We start from the raw sequence: 20,772 nt of genomic DNA, 5'->3' as shown, positions 1-20,772 counted from the left end.
TAAGACATAATGCCTAGATCTGTAAACTACATTATTACCTCTGTTAATGCTTATCCCATTAGTAAGCTGCATATTACACTCAAACCTTTTTTATTTTTTTTAACTAACTGTTCTTCTATCTGAACAAGCATCTGAATTTCCACTGAAAAAGACTGTCTGAGAACAGAGAAGGGGAATACAAAAAGACTATATTTTTACAATAAAATCACATAGAATGTGTGTTACAGAAACTGATATGAATATGGATGGTACTATCTTTGTGTGTTTAGCTTCATATTATTTCTAGTATATACATATTTTATATGCACATTTTGATAATAGATTCTTTTCATAAAAGAAAACAGAATCCATATAAAGACTCTGTGGATATTGAAAATAATAAAAAAATTGAACTAACATTGACTGTTAGGATTTAATTAATCTTCCCTTTAATGTGCTGTAGTCACTGAAGAAAAGGGAAACAGAAAAAAAGATCTGATATTCAGATGTTGGGAACAGAGGGACAAAAAGATTTATTACCCTTACCCGTCTCGACACTGTAGCATTAGACCTTTCTTTGAGTTGAGGATCTGTTGGGAGACTTTTCCAGATGATATAAGGGGTATCATACTTAGCTCTTAGTCTGGGGCATCGTTTGAAGATAAAATCAATAAGGAAAAACTTGATTCCAGCATAGAGTCCTGAAAAAAAGGTCACTTCAGTATGCATGTTGAAGGAGCATTAAGAACATCATTGTTTTGATCATGTTTTAACAAGTTCATGACTGAAACCAAATTCTGTATCTTCAGTCACAGTGCTAAACAATTTCCTTGGTTTTAATATTTTGATTCTTCTTCTAAAGACAGGAAATTATTTTTCTTTTCCTCCCCTGCCCAGATTCCTTCCTCCTCATCCCCAGTTCCTTTAAACCACTTACGTACCTTCTTATTATGCAGAAGAACATTAGAGGAATTCAAACATACATTCCTTTTTACCAGAAGCATTCTGAAAACACGATATACTTCCAAAACAGAAAACATGCCAGAGTATTCAACTCTGCAGCAGCTTGCAAGAATTTAAATGGCAACAGAGGGCTCTCATGTACTACATTAAACTCCATCTTCCAGTCCAGTATGCCCTCCTATCTTATACAAGATATTTCCTGGCATTCTGCCAGATTAAAAAGGGCTTAAAATACTCTCTCAAAACTTTACTGAATGCAATTCAGTTCTTTCCAAGAGTCAGGGTAAAAAATTAATTCCTCAAACATCTAATTCAATTGCTACATCAAGCAAACCTACATTTATGTTCAAGCTAGCACAGCTGGAAGTTCAGTGGAACTAGAACTAATACTCAGTTGATCATATCATTACCTTAATTAAGGAAAAAAAAAAAAAAAAAGAGAATTCTTGGTTCACAGGATGTGGTTTCATAGCTTAGAGAAAAGACAGTCTCGTGCTGTAGCGAAAACCCTCTTTTCCCAATTCTAAGTTGAGAGTTTAAGTATCTGCAATTTCACCCACAGTAATCTGTTCATTTTGTCCAGCCTATCCTCCAAGTTTTACAAAAAGCCCCATTAACTTTTTCATTTTTTTCCAACTGTGTCATCTTCATGCCTTCTATTTGGTCCCACATATTTAATCTGCAAGGACATATGAGCGAAAAAAACCCAAATATTAGACTTCCTGGAAGCTTTACAGCTGACAGTCTGCAGACCTCTGCTCATAGCTCATCATAAACGTACTCTCTTCAAGGAGTACATGCATTGTTCAATCTTTTGCTATGATATCATGTATTCAGAAATGGTTTTTGAAATGCACATGACAAACGATGCCAAGCACAATGAAAATACTTTAAAACACTTCATTATTTATTAATGCAGGGTTTTCTTTCCTAAACTCTAAAATTCTCCCTCTAAAGATCATGTTAAGTTTTAATGCATTAAATCTAGACTGTAGCAGGTCAATTATTTATTGTGTTTACCCATTGCAAGCCCAATAATCCTGTAGGGCAAAAAGCAGGATGCAATAAAAGCTGCCCAGAGAGCAAAGTAGAGCTTCTGCGTTATTTCTGGCTGAACCCACATGAACAAGCTGAAAGCAAAAAAGAAACAGAATTTTATTACTAGCGTTCCAGACACTGGTCAAGTCTTGTTTTAAGAGGAAAAAAAGATTCATGCCAGATAACTTACTTTTTAATTTTTTCCAGTATGTCTGCCATCTTGCCAAAAAGGTTCTGCGTAAGAAGCAAGAGAATTAAAACCAAGTCCTGCATTATTTTGGGGTTTTTGTCCACATAACAGAAACCAACCGAGTTATCTTACTTTGCTGGTAATAGACAATTCCCAGAAGTCCTTTTTTTTTTAACTCATTTTTAGCCATTTATGTACTTCACAATTGAGTAAATACAGAACAGAATAGCAATAATCGATGACTTCCATCTCAATTTAACACCTTGTTCTGTAACTCATTGATTATTAGAAGTGAAGAAGCTATTTGACTCCACTGTCACAACTGTAAAGTGCTTAATCACTGCAAATATTTTAAATTGAGCTGTCAATCTAAGAGTGAAGAGCTTCTGTCAGTAGGTAACAAAATGGGAAGTTTCCTTGCACATTTTGAGTACTGAAATCTCAGGAAGCGGTTACTGAGTTCATCAAATGTTGGCCTCTCAGCTTCTTTAGAAACACATCACCACCAGGTGTTTATGATACACCCTTTGAGTTACTAGATTCCACATAATTCCAACAACTGTTGATGCAAACAGACACCTGCTCAGGACTGAGAGGGTTATTCAGCCATCTCCTCTAACCAACTCTTGCTGTCACAGCACCTGTAAACTTCTTCTTCCCAATACATTTCCAGAGGTATTCCTATAAACATATGAACCACCACCAGCAAAAGAAAGGAGACAAGCGTACACAGTTGGCAAGGGAAAGGTAAGCTGCTTCCAGCAGTGACACATCTTTAGACATGGCACAAGGCTGCAGTTCAGCTGGATGGTGGAGTCACTCAGCTGCTAGGGTAGCTCATCAAACTGATGGAGCTGGGAGAAAACCCACTCTCACCCACTCCCACACAAGCAGCAGATTTCAGGTTTGTGAGGAGTGGTGGTGTTTAAAACAGACTATTTCAGAGATGCTGTGCAAACTGTTGAATTAACACAGCTAAACAGACAGCTGAAGGAATAGGGTCTCTTGTACCAGTTTTGCAACTGGGATTTGGGATGTACTCCAGTACATTGGTAAGATTCACCACCTGATCGACATTATCAGTAGCTCACATTAATATTTTAAGGGAAAAACTGTCAGAAGCTGCTTCTGCTCCCCTTCAGACCTTGATCAGAGCTGTGACTGGAGAACCTCGACCAGTTCTCTGAAGCATCATGCCATTACAGAAGCTCCAAGCATTTTATTGAGATCTCTATTGCTCATAAGTAAAGAACCCTATGCAAAGCAAGTATTATTTGTTTAAGTGTTTGTTTTTACATGCTGCATAATAAAGTACTTTGACCACTTGGACTATGAACCTCCATATTCTAAGGAAGCAGACGGAGAGGTCCAAGAGCAGCACAGTACCTGCGCCTTCTGAGCCACATCTAGAACAAGCTGAAACTTTTCAGACACCGTCAGGTCCTCTTTTGGGGGTTCCTAGGGCAAGAAAGAGATAATCCATTAATTTTCAGCTCGGCTAAAACTGATATTTTACAAAACTCCTCACGAGAACATGACCCCTCGACAGTCTTGGCAATAGTCCCCTCACTTTAAACAGTCTTAAATTTGCCAAGTTCCTCCCTTGTTTCAGATCTCCTGCTTACATCTTTCACTGCTGGTTGTCTTTAGTTATGAATGCTCTTCCTCCATGGTATATGCAAACACAGTAATAGGAGGCTTTGAAAGACACAGTACGTCTGTGGAGGAGCATCATTACAATGGCTTTCAGTCCACAATAAAATCATCCTGGAAGCAAGGCCTCACTAAGTCTTGGCAAAAGGTTTCAAATTCAAAGAACTCCATTTCGCAGTAATACTTACAATACTTCCTGCTTAAAGGAGGGTATGCAAATATTTATTTCAAAAACGATACAGAGAAAACAGAATACAAGGCTTCTGGAAGATCTCACAAGACCTAACTTGTCCCAAGCTGGCAAATTAACATTTATTCCAGAAACGTCATTCAAGTTCGGGATATTTTATGGTGAAACACCCAAACTCAGTGCTGTAAGTGAAGATTTCTAAATTTAAAGAGAAAGAAAAAAGCTATAGTGTCTTTCTTTGCACCTCACTTTTCCTTCCTTTTACAGCTACCCACGGAAACACAGAGGAAGGTTTTGAAGGTGCAACTTTTAACAAAGGTATACAGGTCAAACTGATCAAAGACCTACCACGGGTTCAGAAACTTCAGGCACAATGCTCCACTGTATTCTCCAACCCCTAGAAGTTATGGAAACAGTTAAAGAGAGCAAGTACTTCTTCTCCACCTGCCAACATGGATTATTTGTAAGAGGTTAAAAAGTAGTTTTCTGCAACTGCACTTATGGCTTAAAGAAAAAATAATCCCCAAACCAACAAAGAACCTACAAAATAACATAAGCACAAGTGGCCAACCACAGACAGCATCAAAGTTTTATACATTTTTAAAAAAATATATATTAGCTAGGTAGATACTACACAGAACCACTGCTTGTGGGTTTTAGCACAAAAGTGAATCATGTGCATAGAGTAAATAATTCAGAATATTTTTGCTTCTTCTTTATGTGAACAAAATTATATCAACCTATTCTGGACCCTGTTTGCTACCAGTAATTTTTAAATAGAGTGTCACATATAAGTATTAATTAAGAAATCAGAAAATAATTTTAAAATATGCACATTAAGATTTCCCCCCCACCATTTTAAGCGTTTTAAGGGGGAAAACACCATCAACTAAAATAGCATTTTTAAAAAGATCCTCTCAACACAGAAAATGTATTTTAAAAAAAATTTTAAAAGTCAGTCTTAATTTTCAATAGTGACGGAATATACAAATGGAAGATACTTTGGATAAAGTACGCCAAGGGCCACTGAAAAGGCAAAACTGCAATTTTATGGCCTAGGTGAAAATCCTCTCCAGGGAAAAGCATCAGGGTTCAATATTTAAGGTATGTTCTCCAACTACTCTGAATACTGCAGAATGTGTTTATTTTGGAATTTTAAAGTGGTGTGGGATTTATCTGAGAACATGCAGCATCATTTATGATATCCCAAGTCACAGAAAAATTAAGATAATTCTTCAGAATAGTCAACGAACTTAAGGACATCAGAATTTGAAATTCATTTTGTTAACCTTTACTCTCAACATTAGAAAAGGTAACAGTTTACAAATTAGTGCAAGAATAATAAAAGATCTTTCAAGCAAAGCATTACAAAAGAATAATCTAGTATTTAAATAAATACCTGGCTATGAGGTAATTTAGGGACAACCTCAAAATTGCTAAAAATAAGAACATAGGAATGGCCCAGCCATGCCATACAGCATTCATGTAAATCTGCAGATTAAGAAAGAAAAAAAAAATTAAAAAAAGAAAGAAGAGAGATCTAGATTACAAACTGGGGTACAGTGAGTTGCACGACCGTTTGCACGGTACTGTTGGGTTCAGAATCACACAACTCAGATCACAAAAGTTAACAAATTTTAGACACCCTATGACAGCCAATAGCACTGCATTCATGAATGCAAAGTCAAAACTATAAGACTGAACTAAATCTCCAGATATTACATTTAAATAGTGCTCAGGTGCTTCAGAGAATGATATTTCCAACACTGCAATTACATGACGGTCGAGAAAAAAAACCAGCAAAACTTAAAAGTCTGTGAATCTGCTACCTGACCATTACACAATCTGACCTCACCTAGATCAGTTGAAGCAATGGTATAGCAGAAGAGATATAACCATCAGCCCCTTACAGGGCAATGGGATAAACTCTCGCTGTATTATTTCATGTCAACTAAATCCCATATTTTTATTTTACAAAGCTTAAAAAGACTGCAGGAAAACATGTCTTATTTTACCTAACAATACACACACAAAGTGCTTCAAAAGATATTTCATCCCCTTCCCAGCCTCTGAAAATACAGAGACTACAGCTTCCTTGCTGAGAAACATTGGGCTTTTTATGGACAACCCCAAAATGAAGCATTGTTCCAGCTCCAAGGTCCCAGAACTTTTTCCAGCAACAGATGAAGTTCCTTCTTTCAGCTTTTATCTCAAGAATAGGTTTGTCAGGAGAAGTGAGAGAAAAATCAGTAGATGAGGAGAAGGGACAGATACAGGGCACTGGGAGGGGGAATTCTCCTCAACACTCCTTCAGCTGTGCTGTGCAAAGTAGCATTAAATAAGGCCCTACAACTTACAGAGAGGGACTACTTAATTAAAAGGTGTGCGACATTCATAGAATGGTTTGGGTTAGAAAGGACCTTAAACATCATTTAGTTCCAACCCCCCTGCCATGGGCAGGGACACCCTCCACTAGCCCAGGTTGCTCAAAGGCCTTGAACACCTCCAGGGATGGGGCATCCACAGCTTCCCTGGGCAGCCTGTTCCATTGTCTCACCACCCTCACAGTGAAAAATTTCTTCCTAATGTCTAGTCTAAATCTACCCTCTTTCAGCTTATACCCATTACCCCTTGTCCTCTCACTGCACTCCCTGATAAAGAGTGCCTCCCCATCTCTCCTGTAGCCCCCCTTCAGGTACTGGAAGGCTGCTATTAAGTCTCCTCGGAGCCTTCTCTTCTCCAGGCTGAGCAACCCCAACTCTCTCAGGCTGTCTTGATAGGAGACATTTCACCAAACAGGTTAATTCAGCTACAACTACTGGTAATAATTTCCTTTGATATCAAAATATTTCATATACACCACAACTAAAATAATTTAGATAATTTCATTAACAATTAAAAGGAAAACAAACCAAAACTCCACTAAATAGTTATGTCACTTTGTGGCATACAAGCCTCCTTACATAGCATGGGAATGCTTGAATTCAGCTTACAGACCTGATGTTTGCACATTAAACAAGACTCAAATCAAGACATTTTGTCTCTCATCAGTAAGTATGATCCTACCGAATGGCAAAGAGCACTGATGGTGAACAAAAGCTTCTTACCTAACACAGTTGCTACTAGCATTCAAGCCCTACACAAGAGATTTTGCAGAGGCTGAAGTAACCATCAAATTACAGGACACGAAACGAGAAATGAGAGAAAAATACCCAGATAGTTTTAAGTTATTTTAACAGTTAGGAAACTATGCTACAATAAACCCAAAATATAAAATTCAAGTGACTCAAAAATATAATTGAAGTGACAACTACTGGTATTTTGAGTTAAATAAAATTACACTATTTGATTTGACTTAAAACTGTAGCGTAACTCCTACTCAGATATGGCAGTTTCAATGAAATTCAGTAAATAATACATTTTTAAAAGTTCTTACTACTCCTGGAGGAATAGGTTAACTTACAATAAAGGCAATAGCAGAAGTGTAGATAGAATACCAGTCTGATAAGGCAGAAAGATTCTTCACAAAATTAGTAACAGGTTTGGCACCTCTCTCTAAACAGAACCAGAGAACAAAGACAAGTGTTAGAATTAGCTGGCAGTGGTTAAACCACTTGTAAATGACAAACAACCAAATTAGAAAATTAATATCAATATTCAAGACATGTAAAGATTAAAAAGGTTTATCCAAATTAAGAATATGAAACCCATCAACATAATTGAACAACTAGTTAAGCAATTCATTTCCCAAACCTGAAGTGCTATTCAAGACAAAGGTCATGTCTAAGCTCTGAAGTACTGACAAGGATCATCAGTGCCCTCTACAAGGGTACCCTGGATCCTGACAGCCGTCTGTTTTGAGCCCTGTTCATAGTACCTTGAAGACCTCTGCACAGGTCAGTTCATCCCACTGTAAAACAAGGTAAATCAGCCTGACTGGACTCTAAGCCACCAAGGCACAACTTGCTGCTACCTGACCAAGCTAGCTTAAAATAGGCTAGACTCCATCCACTTTGCTGCTTACTCTTCCTAAGCCAAGAGATACAGGACCTCACTGCCTGAAGAAGTCTGTCTCCCACTTCTGCAGACTTTTGCTCCCTCTGTGACTGCATGGGAGACATGTCACTCCCCCACACAGATGCACACAGCCAGACAGAGACAGCACGAGGAGCTCTTCCTTCAGCTCCCTAAAAAACACTTGTCCTTTACCTTTCCTTTTCCTCCAAGCTCTTTCACTACTTCGGGCAAACTAGGTAGGGGACACAAGAACACAAGAGAGGGCTGCTGCAAGACCACCTTTGTTTTCTTTGCTGGAACACACTGGCTTTGCCTTCGCTACTAAGAAGACTGAAGACTGGCCTTGCATAGGGGGCCCCAGGAATACCCACCCTCGTTTGCAGTACAGTTCACAACTTTGAAAGCTTTCCTCAAGACAGCCTGTGACCTGCTGTCCTAGTTTGTTTGGCTTGAAATTCAGCCATTTCAGCTATCCTTGATACAGCCCCTATGGGAAGTAATTAAACAACTAGGACTAGATTTCATTGAGCATCAGTGGTACAACCAAAGCTGAAGATGAAGCAAGTGGAAGGGCATGCTTGAGGCACTGGAGGAGGTCATGGACCCAAGCGCTGCTTCACCACCCTACACCAAACCTGCAGGGAAGGTCAACACCTGGAAACCGCTGGTGACAAAGGGGTTTGAGAACAACCAAGGGTTTTGAGAGCTCTGGGTGGTTGTCAGGCACCCGTGGAGAACACAGATCTAGACTTCGTGGCTCATCTAGTGGAAGTTAAGAACCACGCAAAGCTTAAGCTTAACACTGCTTTTTTAAAAGCTGTTCTGAAGGCAATGCACTTCCACCACAGAGAATGGGTTCCAAGTATTCTCCCAAATGAAACTAGTATGAATATCAGTATTAGAATAAGGAGAACAAAACTGACCTTACATGGAAATTACAGACCTTTATTTCAACTTCACCTTCCCCCCTACAATACTTTAACAATTTGGATCATAAATCAGACTTTTTTTTTTTCAGGCTCGCAATTTTTTGCTGCACAGAACTTTTGGAAGGCTTAATTACTTCGTTTAACACGTCATCTTGCATCCTCCACCTCCTAAAATAATTTATCAGCTCTCCAAGGGAAATAAATGAAAGACACACTCGAGGTATGCATTGTTCAACCTCTCCTCCTTTGAAAGCATATGCTAATTAGACTAGTGAGCAAACTACAAGCAGCTCAGTAGCATACGTAGTAGTTACTACAAGCTTATGAACACTATTACTTTTGCCATTGGACAAATACCCTGTTCTCATTCACTACATGTTTATACATTTTAACTAACATTAAATTTTTAGTTCAGAGATACCCTACGCAATTCAAGATTAAAGGCAAGCTCCTACCACTGCTCCTCTAAGTTACTTTGCACTCCAAACGCTAATTCAGATTTCAGAATCATTTCTGCTTATGAACTGGCAGAAGTGTTTCAAAACACTGTATTTTAAAATGCAGTAATCCTCCCAATAGGGTTACTAAGAACTGTTTTTACTTCCAGAAAATAAAATACTGCCAGGTACTTACTTAATCTTCTCATATTTTCAGTCAACCTGAAAAATAATGGATAAAACCAAGCTGTTAGATAGGCAAGTAGTGCACAGTTGTGTACATTTGGTCCCTGAAATACTGATCAGAGTTATAAAATAGATGTTTGTGCAGAAAGCTTCATTGTCGCCTGTTATGAAATGCATTTTCAGTAACTTATACAGCCTATCTTGCATCAGACCAAAAATTGAAATGTAAGAGCTCTCCAGCCCAACTAAGAATCTGTCCACAGTTTTCAAGAGGCATATAATGGTACCTGGTAAATAATATAACTCTTATCTGCTGTCCGAGATAGAATAAAAGTTTAAATGTCATGTTTTGGTCAAAGCATTCACAAACATTTTGAGATGGTTCTGTACTTTCAGTTTTATTACTTGTTATGCAAACACTTGTTCAAATCATGTAAAAGGTTGTAAAGAAAAAAAAGATTAAAAAAGCAACTTGTAAAGAAACCAACAATTTCTCACAATCACATTTGAGATTTACCTTCTAGCACTAAGTGGCTCTTCTGTTTCCACTGTATTCTCTTCTGGCTGAAATCTGAAGTCCTCAACATATTCCCCAAATTTGTCACAAAACCACTTCTGGAGTCTTGAACAGACTGTGTGACTACGCTTATCTACAAAAAAAGAAGCACTAAGTATCAGGATAATACTAGAAGACATCTTCATATAAAGCCTGCCCCTGTTCCCGCACGCCATGCTTCATTAGGAAGGAGACTTTGTACAGCTTTCCTGTCCTTCACCAATACTCTTCACGGAAACTCACTATGTAACTTACTTCTGCTGTTGCACAGAAAGCCTGAGCACAATAAGCTGGTAAAATAAGACTAAAGGTGACTTCTGCTTTGCTCTAAGTACAGCATGTGCAAGCGTCTTATTACCAGAAGTACAGAGATCAAAACAGGAATTTTTAGCAAACATTGGAAAAACATTTAAGAGGCTCCTGTAAACAAAAAGACTGTAATAAATCTCAGCGCTCCTATTATGCTGAAGGGTCACCTTGAGAAAAGCAAGTATAAAGCAAAACACTCCTGAGCAGAGAGTGGGACAACCACCTTGCAGCCACACGAAATTTGACGGGAAAAGGAGGTGGAAACTTGAGCAAGATTCTGCAAGAGGCATTTTTACTACCACTTTCCAAATATTTATAGGCTGTAAAGATATTCTGTGTGTGTGTGTGTATATATAACACGCATTTTTTTTTTTCTAAAGCCAGGCTACAGAAATTATGCTGTACATGGCACTTTCTATACCTGGAATATACAGTCATAATACTGCCTGGAAAGTCATATATGGCAAAGTAATGAAGCACTGTTCCCTTCCTGTATGTCAGTTTCAGTGGAAAAATATAAATATATGGGTATATGGAAATAATATAAGGATAAAAGCCTTAAGGTAGCCCAAATGAGAATAAAAGAATCACCTTTTGCTTTACTTGTAACTCAGAAAAATCAGTGTCTAGAAGGAATAAACAGACTATTCTTTGGAAAGGTAGGTCAACACAGCAATATCACAAAGAAGACACTGGTCACAATTATTCCAGGACCAAACTTAGTACAGAACTCCATAAAATTAAGATATGTTTAAACAGAGGCATGAAAGATTAATCAGCCAACTACAACAGCCAAAATGGTGCTTTTAAGCACGTGAGAAAAAGCAAACAGTGGGTGCTCAGAAAATAGAAACAAACTATTTATTAATTAATTGCAGCAATATCTTGAAAAACAAGGAATTAACTGACAGTTCACAGCTGGGACAACACTTCCATTTGAAAGCTGGGACAACACTTCCATTTGAAAGTAAAAAAAAAAAAAATGAAGTAGCTTCCCACATGCTAATACTTCCGATAGTACTGAGAAAGAAACTTTGGGTGTACAAGACAGAAAAAAAAATGGCAGTTTGTAGTTCACGTAACAGAAACTATTGACATCATGAGAGTACAGGAGTAGCAACTTCAAATTTAATCTGCAGATTTAAAAGCCTAAATCTCAATCAAGAGGTGTGGGGAGGAAAGTGTAAGTGAACTGAAAGACTGAGAATCTGCCTGTTGCCTTTGTTCTTTCAGAAATCACTACATAATTTAATTCATAATAAACAGCAGCTTGAGAAATGCAGACAATGGTGTAGGTGTCCAAAAAGTCACCAACTCTTAAGCTTATTCCTTCTCCAGAATGTCTTTCCTTTTAGAAAAAGGAAGTAATACAGTTAATGACAAAAAGAGCTTTTGCAGTTGAGAACAAAATAGAACATATTTTCTATGTATTACACCTCTTTTCTGGTAAATCAAGGATCAGCAAGGCATGAAAGAATGATACAGTCAGGCAACAGGTTTCATTACATTCCTAAAAGCTTTACAATACACAATAAATTTCTTGCTCAGGTGTGCAAAGTCAACTACAACGAGTAAATGCAGAATCATGTTCAGAGAGGTAAGAAGCTGTTCAAATGGTCTTTCACATTTGGCTTCTTCAGAAGCCTGCTTAAGAACTGAGCAAGATTTTCAGCAAGGTTTGATCTTAAGGATCAAAGGAAAGCAGTGAAAAAAATCCAACCGAATCAAACTGCTAGTGGAGATCTGACCAAGATTACCTGTTCCATTGGCTTGCGCCTGTGGCTTTGCAGGTTGCTGAGCTGCAGGCACCTCTTCCGTCCTACAAAGAAAATGGAAACAACGTGAAATGCTACAGGTGAAGACTTTTTTCCCTTTTAGGTAAAGGGAGCACCAGTACCCCCACAGTTGTCATAGCTGAGAGAACACAAGCTGACAAGGAAAAAAAAATAAACTTAATGCCCTTCTGCAAGATGCACAATATTAATTGCACATTGCACCTAGGATCCAGGGAAATACCATCCTCTGGAAAGAGAGGTGTGGTTTAGCCATTTCCTGTCACCCACAGCTCAATTTCATCTTACAACTACTAAATAATTTAGTATCAACTTTCTTGCATAACTTATGCCTTTGTGTGGTATATTCCTTACAATGCCTGCCAGGAAAAGTCTTCAGAGCCCCGACTATTCCCACAGCAATAAATGAAAAGGGATTCTGTATCGCAAGCTGATAACCACAAGACTAGAACAAAACCACAGTTTAATGCATAAACCTTGAATTCTGCCATCATTACTAGAGTCAAACACCACTCACCTTCATAATGAAAGGAACAGGTGTCAAGAATTATTTAAAATGTGATATTGTAAGCTCTTGAAATGCACAGATACCCACCCATTTTAAAAATATCTTTTAAAAAAACTTGCAGAATTTAAATAATTATATGAAAAACTGAGACAAAGATGCTCTAAAAATATATGTCAAGCAGCAGGCATCATTGGTCTCATCTTTCAAAACGAGTCAAGAATAATATTCTCACACATTAAAAGTGTGCCATTCTGTACACGTGCAAGACTTCAGATTACATTTGCACTGTCCACAGCCTCCAACTCCCAACCTGTCTTCAGGCTTCAGTCCAAAAGTCTTTAGCCATCCATGTAGATATCCTACAGAATCTCTAATGAAGCAGCAGCTTTGACAACATAACACCAGCTGCTGCAAGTTTTACTTTACGGGGAGTTGTATGATTGAAAAGATTACTGCTTGAAACAAAAACATGTTGGTCGTGCAATCTCATTATCACTCATTTATCAGATAAATATAGGTGCTTTCAAATGTTCTCTTCACCCTCAGGAAGGGAACTAAGTGGGACGCTGATTAGCAAATAGCAGTAAGAGGGAACCCACTGTACTGGGCAGATTGCAGCACTATAGATGGATATAGAGTTCTCTCTTGCTGTTTCTCTAGAAAGTACATTAGAGAAAAATCTCGCTGTACTGTCTGCACACAGAAAAGGCTATTACGAATTTGTGTAGTCTGAACAAGCATGATGGAGAACCCACAGAACTAATTACTTCCCTTTCTTCCTAACCACTCCCCGCGGTTAATGAGCTTTCCACACCCTCATTCGTTTGTAAAAAGGACATTTAGAAATAACTTATTGATTTAAAATTATTACTGGACATCTATCAGTGTGCAGTACCTGCATTCAATGGTTTCTGCTTTCAAAGCCACTTGTTTACATGCCTCTTCAGGACTTTTCCACAGGGCTTCTCTATTTGCACCAACTCTTCTTTTCAAAGGCACCTGAAATTCCCCAGTTAATTTTTTCTAGCTAAACTTTAACTTTTGTTTCTGTACTATTTTTTCTCAGATTCTATACAAAGCACAGGTTCCCCACCTAAAAACTCCTCTCCTTACTCTCTCCCCCACACCCTTGCATCCCCTCTATTTCCAGCTCTGTCTCTCTAAAGACAGAGAACAATTAATGTGATCCAATTTGCACAATTATATAGCAGTGTCTTGTTTTTCTCTATCAGCACATCAGATGGTTACACCATATAGGTGGGCATTTTCACCCGCAATCTGTCACTGCCACTGTGTTTCAATGAAGCTGAAGACACATGCTGGAAGAAGGGACATAGTCATTCACAGGCGGATTCGCACAGGCAGGAGCCAGTTACTCAACCTGCTCCAGTCACGCGAAGGCACTGGGGGGGGCTGTCACAGCTGAACGGCTCCAGTGACCACAGAGCCGAGATGGGATCCCACCACCACCAACCGTCAGAGCATTCAGGATGGGTCTTCCTTTGACATGCTGGGATATATTTTCAGAAGCAGCACAGCATCATTACTCTCCATCTTTCTTGGGAAAAAATCCAAAAAAATCTCATCAAGAAGTAGTTCTGGATAGCAGCCTCACCAGTCTCCACCAGAAGCACATGATGGTTTGGCTTTGGCCCTTCTTGGTGCTTTTCTGTTTCACTTTTTTGGCAACATCTTACTCGCCATCTGCCTGTTATTCCTTCCTCGTGAAGAACCTGACTTTTACGAATCATCAGATTAATGACAGCTCACTACTGCACCTGTGAATCAGGTTATAATTAGCTGCTCCAGACAGATTTGGGCCAAGAAGCTCAGAATTCATTGTTTAGGCCTGCACACCCACTGGGAAGCTCAATCCCAAAATCAGGTCATGTTGAACCAGACACTACATCAAGACCACTGACAGAAGGGAGGAATTATCTTTCCTGCAGCTTCTGAACCACTCTTCATGCCAGAGATCAGTTTAAAGGCTGGAAAACATAAAAGGTCCCCAGAACAACGCAAAAGGCTGTGTTTCTATGCGGGCTTCCTAACTGCCGCACGTACCAAATAATTCCTTTGGGAGCACACTTTCTACCCAGAAAAGCATGTGACAGATCCTCAACTTGAGGCTAGGTTGTGTTTACGCAGCTAGAGATTGCACCCATTTAAAAGCACAGGTTGATTAAAACAGATAAGAGCAACTACAGCCAACGGAGAAAACAAAGACAAATGTGCCAATTTGGTTTTTTTTTATTTTTTTTAATATATACTGAAGACAGGGAAGCATAACTGTCACAGCTCTTCCCGACTCACAGATGTGTAGCATTCAGAAATCACCAGCACACACTGATGCAGCATCCACTCGATGTGCTCCACAGAATAGCACCGAAGGATTATTTGTGTAGCTGCAAGCATGACACAAAAGTTAAAGGAGCCTTGACACTGAAGGTCATTTGCCTTTAACGAAACATTTTGGTTTTGTGCATCTTTGACCTTGAACGTTGCAAGTTGAGGCATGTGTGAATCAACACAGTCTTCCCAACAACTGTGTGAAGACCAGACTCGCCGCACACAACAGGTCCATTCGCTGCCGGGATGTTCTCAGACATATTAAAAGCAATTTTCCTACAGGCTGACTCTGAGTACTGAGTTCACAAGCAACCCATCATCATCCTTTTGACAGCTGTTGTGGAAGCCAGTCAAGGCTGTTATATATTTCTTACTGCTCCAAGCAACATGACTGTGTATGCACTTCCATCAAAAGCGGCTTACAACCTCAGAAATGCAAAACTAAGCACAAAGGAGGTATTTTCACAACCTGGTTAAAAGACTAACCATTCACATATACATGGCTTCGTAGCCTGAGGAGCTGTCACTAAACTGAGTTAAAATATTTTCATACGTTTTGCATCTCCTCCTCATTAAAATACACCAAACATTTCTGAAGCCTTTATCCTCCTCACCAGATACTCCCACATTCTACATCGCTAGCATCCTAAACTGGTAGTTTCATAAACAAATGAAAAGGTTTCAGAAGAAATATCATCAACCCAAAGTTGTACAAGATCTAAATGTTCATGGGCAGAAAATAAAAAAATTAAAAATAAGCTCTTCACAGGAACTACTTTACAAGCAGCAGCCTGTCACCAAATCTACTAAGTTAAAACTAAAGGCATTCAGGAAATTCAGCCAGCTGGATACGGCAGCAATCCCAGCACGGAACGGCAGCTGGGTGAGAAACTTTTGACCCAGGTCTCAGGTCCTTGCTACCTGTGTGGAGTCCTGAGTCCTGTCTATTTTATATATATTGTATATAAGAGTATGCTATTATAAAGCACTGTCTATTTTCTTCTCTTAAAAATAGCTCACAATGATACTAATAAAAAGGTTTGCATAAGCCACAGCTTGTTAGTAGGTTTTGCTGCAAAGTTTCTTTTTTTTATTTTTTCCACCCACTGTGTGGTAGACCTAGCTCACAATTTGTAAAATAAGCCAGCAACAGGCCCACAAGTTACACTAAACAAGCATTGCTCACAAAGACTATTCCAAATTGTTTATGCATGTTCCACTAGCAAAATGTCATAAGCTTCAGCTGTTGTACCAAATGCTGGGCTGACCCGAAGCGCATTTATGGAAAACTTCAGCTGAGGCCACCATGTTTCTGAATACTCTGATATATAATGAGCACCATGACAAACAAAACCACTAAACATCCCCTTCTTCCACTCCTCCCACCAAACAATTCAGTGAAAAAAGCCCATGTTCTTCACTAAAAATAAAATAAAATAAAATAAAATCTACATTGTTAGCTCACGGTTTTCTCCTTTCTGAACACTTTGCAACATGTATTTATATAGCTACATGTATTGATCTGCTTCACAAATACTTTTGACTATTGCAACTATTAAAATACTTTCCTCCTTCTTACACCAGAGCATGGTTTGTTTTTCATTAGTTCACTTCTGTAACTAAAAAGAAGAACATGCGAACATGTTTATAAGCATCTATTTAAAGACTGTATGAAAAACTACCTAACTGAGAAGCAGGGTGAATTTCGTTTTGTTGACATAAGCAGAGATGACTTTCTGTGGTTGCTTTGCTTAATAAAATCAAGTTTCCATCAGGCATAAATTTGGCCTATTACATATTTGATTGTGTCAGCCAACACTTTGCCTGTAGTCCTAATAAAAGTATTTTTAAATGTGTACAGAGAAGTGAAGAAAGACAAAAAGCAGTGAAGAATTTCACACAATGGAACACAAGGAAAAACCACAGGCAATTTGATTTTTTTCTTCTTCTGGAAATTAGTGAAGAATTTCACACAATGGAACACAAGTTAAGGAAAAACCACAGGCAATCTGATTTTTTTCTTCTTCTGGAAATCTTTCAGTGTCTTATTTTGTTGTCATCTTACATATGCCTGCCTGCCACAAAAAGGTTGGAATATAGCAAGACCAGTTAGAAAAATAACTCGAGTAAAGGGGATAATTGGCTGAACATATTGTTGTCATCTTACATATGCCTGCCTGCCACAAAAAGGTTGGAATATAGCAAGACCAGTTAGAAAAAAAACTCGAACTGAACATAATCACCACGTGTAATACCCAAGCTAACAGGGCTAGCCTAATCCTTCAGATATCTAAATGGGAATACTGCACTGAGGCGGACAAGTCCTCCTACCTTAATTTGGCAATCGTACACCTGATAAGAGATTTGCTGTTGTCCACAATCCAACAAGGCACAGATATTGACACTAATATTGATAAACAAAGAACTCCCAACTCTTCTCTCTGTAAAACACAGGTACTCACAAGCTGCAGTGGGCCATAACAGACCCTGGGCCATCCTTATTGCTCTGGAATAGGGCAGGATGATGGGTACTCTCCTGCAGGGGAAGATGGCTCCTCATCCTTCTCCAGGACTTCCATCAATGATGGGATCAGTCTCCCATGGGCACATGATCTAGAGCCCAGGCATACCTGCTCTTGGGAGAAAGCCTGCAGGCCTATGCCAGCGCTAAAGACAAGCATGTTGGATTTGCATCTCAACCAACTCCGATGAGATCACCATTCTATGATTCCATGATTCTAACTTCTTCAAGGGAACAAGTCAAGTAGTAAGAAAGTATCCTGAAGCACCAGTTTTATCTACCAATAGCAGAAAACAATACTCATTGCTTTGTACCGCTGCTATCGAGCTAACAGATACTCTCAGCATGGAGACGGGTCCAAGTTTGTCCTCTTCCAACGTCCCCAGCAGCCCACGTAACGAGGCAACATGGATCTAGACACAAAATGGAAGCTATATGTCCAAACAGCCAGGCCAACCATAAGCAATAAAAATGCACTCCCACTTCCCAGCTGTAAGAACAACTGTAAAAACATCACAGAAAAAAATAACTAGAGCAGAGCCATCCCGATCACCTTCCCAGTGCATGGTCATGGGGCTGGCTTGGGAACAGGACTCCTCCTCACAGAGCTTCTTCCAAGGGTGCAGCTTGGCAGCTCAGGTCAAGACTGCACATGCACCGACCTTGCATGGAACCAGTGATTTTGGAAAACCATCAGTGCAAAACATCTGCCAAAAAACCCCACTGCATTGGATACTGAGGATAACAGGGAAGGCCCCATTTATCTTCTCTATAAAGCCTTGGTGAACCCACACTTTGAATACTGCATGAACTCAGCCTCTTCGTTATAAGACACAAGAGTTAAAGAATGGCAACTGAATTGATGAAAAGGACGAAGTACTCTTAAGGAGATACTGGAAAAGCTGGAACTCTTCCGTCTGGGGAGGAGAAGATTAAGAGTGGAAAGGACTGACCAAGGGGAGTAAATAGGCTGAATGCCGAACAGTTATTCACCGAATCTCACAATTCTGTAACTATGGGACACTTCTTGAAACCACTAAGAAATCTGTTAAAAAGGAAAGAAAATAAATTGCTTCTTTAGAGTCAAGAGTGGACTTCTGTAACATACTGCCTCCACAGCTTCCAGTGGTAGATAGCTCCTGCACTTTCAAGAGGGGGTTAAATAAATTCATCAGTAACAGGTCTGCAAACAGATACTGAAGTGAAAAGGCAGCAATGTACCTTCTGATACCATTAAATACAGTGTTTGCGGATGCTTATAAGGGGTGGCTGAGGGAACCGCAGTTGTTCGGCCTGGAAAAGAAGGAGGCCGAGGGGAGACTTTATCACCGTCTACAACTACCTGTAAGGAGGTTGTAGCAAGGCCGGTGTCTATCTCTTCTCCCAAGTAACAAGTGATAGGATCAGAGGAAACAGCCTCAAGTTGTGCCAGGGGAGGTTTAGACTGGGTATTAGGAAAAATTTCTTCACCAGAAAGGCTATCAAGCATTGGAACAGGCTGCCCAGGGAAGTGGTTGAGTGACCATCCCTGGAGGTATGTAAAAGATGTGTAGACGTGATGCTTAGGGACATGGTTTAGTGGTGGACTTGGCAGTGCTCGGTTTAGTGGTGGACTTGATCTTAAAGGTCTTTTCCAATGTAAATGATTTGATGATTCTATAGGAGTAGGAGCTAAACAGACCACAGAAAGCAGGCAGGCTCACATGCCTCCTACAAGTGGCTCCTATTTCCGTTGCTACAGAATACCAGCAGACGCAGACTTCTGGCCTGACCAGAAAGGCATTTTTACACTCAGGACGAGTACTGAAGGAAGTGACAGGCTGGGAAGAGTTTTCATTGTATTGGGAAACCTCATATCCAAGCAAAAAGTTTTGCCTGCTTGTTCTTGCTTGTCAGCAACTGGCATTGTTTACTGCATGTGATTACCAACTTAGCCTGCGCTGTCTCCTGATGACAGTAGTCGATGATGAACCACAGATCCTACCACTCAGTCAAGTAACCTTAGCTACTGCTGAGGAAGGTAGCATAGGCAGTGATGTATGAAAGTGGTGTAGACCAACAAAGCCACCAAGCAGCTCCTATGGTTTAAAGATCTGAAGTCCATGCATCTGGGCAGACTAAGAAGAGACAGCATCAAATGTGATGCTTTGCATCATCAAGCTGGGTGCCCTCAAGGCTGAAAGGACTTAGGGATATAGGGAGGCACGTTTCCATTTGTCATTGCAGTGGCAAGGAAGGCTCAAACTCCAGTGACTCCCACACTTTTAGCATTGTGCTGTGGTACAGGAGTAACAAGGACTGGGCAGTCTGGAGATGACAGGTTTTGAAGAGGCAAAGCATATGCAATGGCATGTCAAAGGCTGCGTCATTCAGTAGCACACAGTCCATGCCGGTAACTCCAGGTAGGTGAGATCCCAGAGAGATCACCTCAGAGAAGGTGAAATGAAGAGTATCCCAACTAGACAAGTGTCAGGACACCTCCGTAGCCAGGACAGTATGTATGGTCAAGTAATTCAGGTGTACATGGGTGTACAAGATGTCCTTTTACAGGAAAACAGACAGCTTCTCTCTCTGTGAGCTACTAATTTATTTTAAGAGAGACTAGGCTGGAAACGGATGCTTGCACCATAACTCCTCAGAGAGAGTCAGAGATCTCAAGTGGCTTTCATCTTTACAGTGAAGATATTATCTTACCTTGCTTTAGGTATTTCTCTTACCTTGCTTTAAGTACTTCATTGACTTTTTGTTCTAGTTCTAATCTCCTCTGCCGTTCCTTTTCTAGCTCCTGCCTTAACGTTTCAGCATTTGTTTCTTCTCTCAGTTTCCTGAGCTCCTCCTCTGTTAATTAATGGAGAAGAAAAAGATTTAGTTACCCTGAAGTATTTCTATAAGAAAATTAAAACCTAATTACGTCCGATTAGGTGGGGTTTTTTTTTATCTGTGATATACCAAATACATTCACCAGAAAAAAAAACAAGTAATCAAGGGCTAAGAGACTTCATAAAAAGCACACAGTCATATCAAAATGTTTAGTTACAATTGTAAAGCAAGGAGAAAAACAACTAAAGTTTTCTTTTCAAGATCCAAAGTATCAAAAACAAGCCCTTAGTACAAGCTAAACATGACCTACCCTTCATTCCCCAAAGAAACCATC

At 39.5% G+C, this 20,772-nt stretch overlaps 1 protein-coding gene across 1 annotated transcript in view; it reads right to left on the bottom strand.

The window, feature by feature from the left end:
- The window catches only part of GRAMD4 (GRAM domain containing 4), a 47,231-nt gene that overhangs the window by 8,927 nt on the left and 17,532 nt on the right, over positions 1 to 20,772 (bottom strand). Inside the window, exons 3-13 of the mRNA XM_010084677.1 lie at positions 20,336 to 20,456; positions 12,205 to 12,266; positions 10,100 to 10,232; positions 9,593 to 9,618; positions 7,477 to 7,568; positions 5,413 to 5,504; positions 4,362 to 4,410; positions 3,557 to 3,628; positions 2,171 to 2,214; positions 1,963 to 2,072; positions 526 to 680 (exon numbers count right to left, since the gene is read on the bottom strand). Coding sequence (XP_010082979.1) covers positions 526 to 680; positions 1,963 to 2,072; positions 2,171 to 2,214; positions 3,557 to 3,628; positions 4,362 to 4,410; positions 5,413 to 5,504; positions 7,477 to 7,568; positions 9,593 to 9,618; positions 10,100 to 10,232; positions 12,205 to 12,266; positions 20,336 to 20,456 — 956 coding nt within the window. The remainder of the gene's footprint in view (positions 1 to 525; positions 681 to 1,962; positions 2,073 to 2,170; positions 2,215 to 3,556; positions 3,629 to 4,361; positions 4,411 to 5,412; positions 5,505 to 7,476; positions 7,569 to 9,592; positions 9,619 to 10,099; positions 10,233 to 12,204; positions 12,267 to 20,335; positions 20,457 to 20,772) is intronic.

Source organism: Pterocles gutturalis, unplaced genomic scaffold (assembly GCF_000699245.1).
Source record: "Pterocles gutturalis isolate BGI_N339 unplaced genomic scaffold, ASM69924v1 scaffold6195, whole genome shotgun sequence".
In the NCBI taxonomy this organism is placed as follows: Eukaryota; Metazoa; Chordata; class Aves; order Pterocliformes; family Pteroclidae; genus Pterocles; species Pterocles gutturalis.
This window is presented reverse-complemented; position numbering and strand designations above follow the sequence as displayed.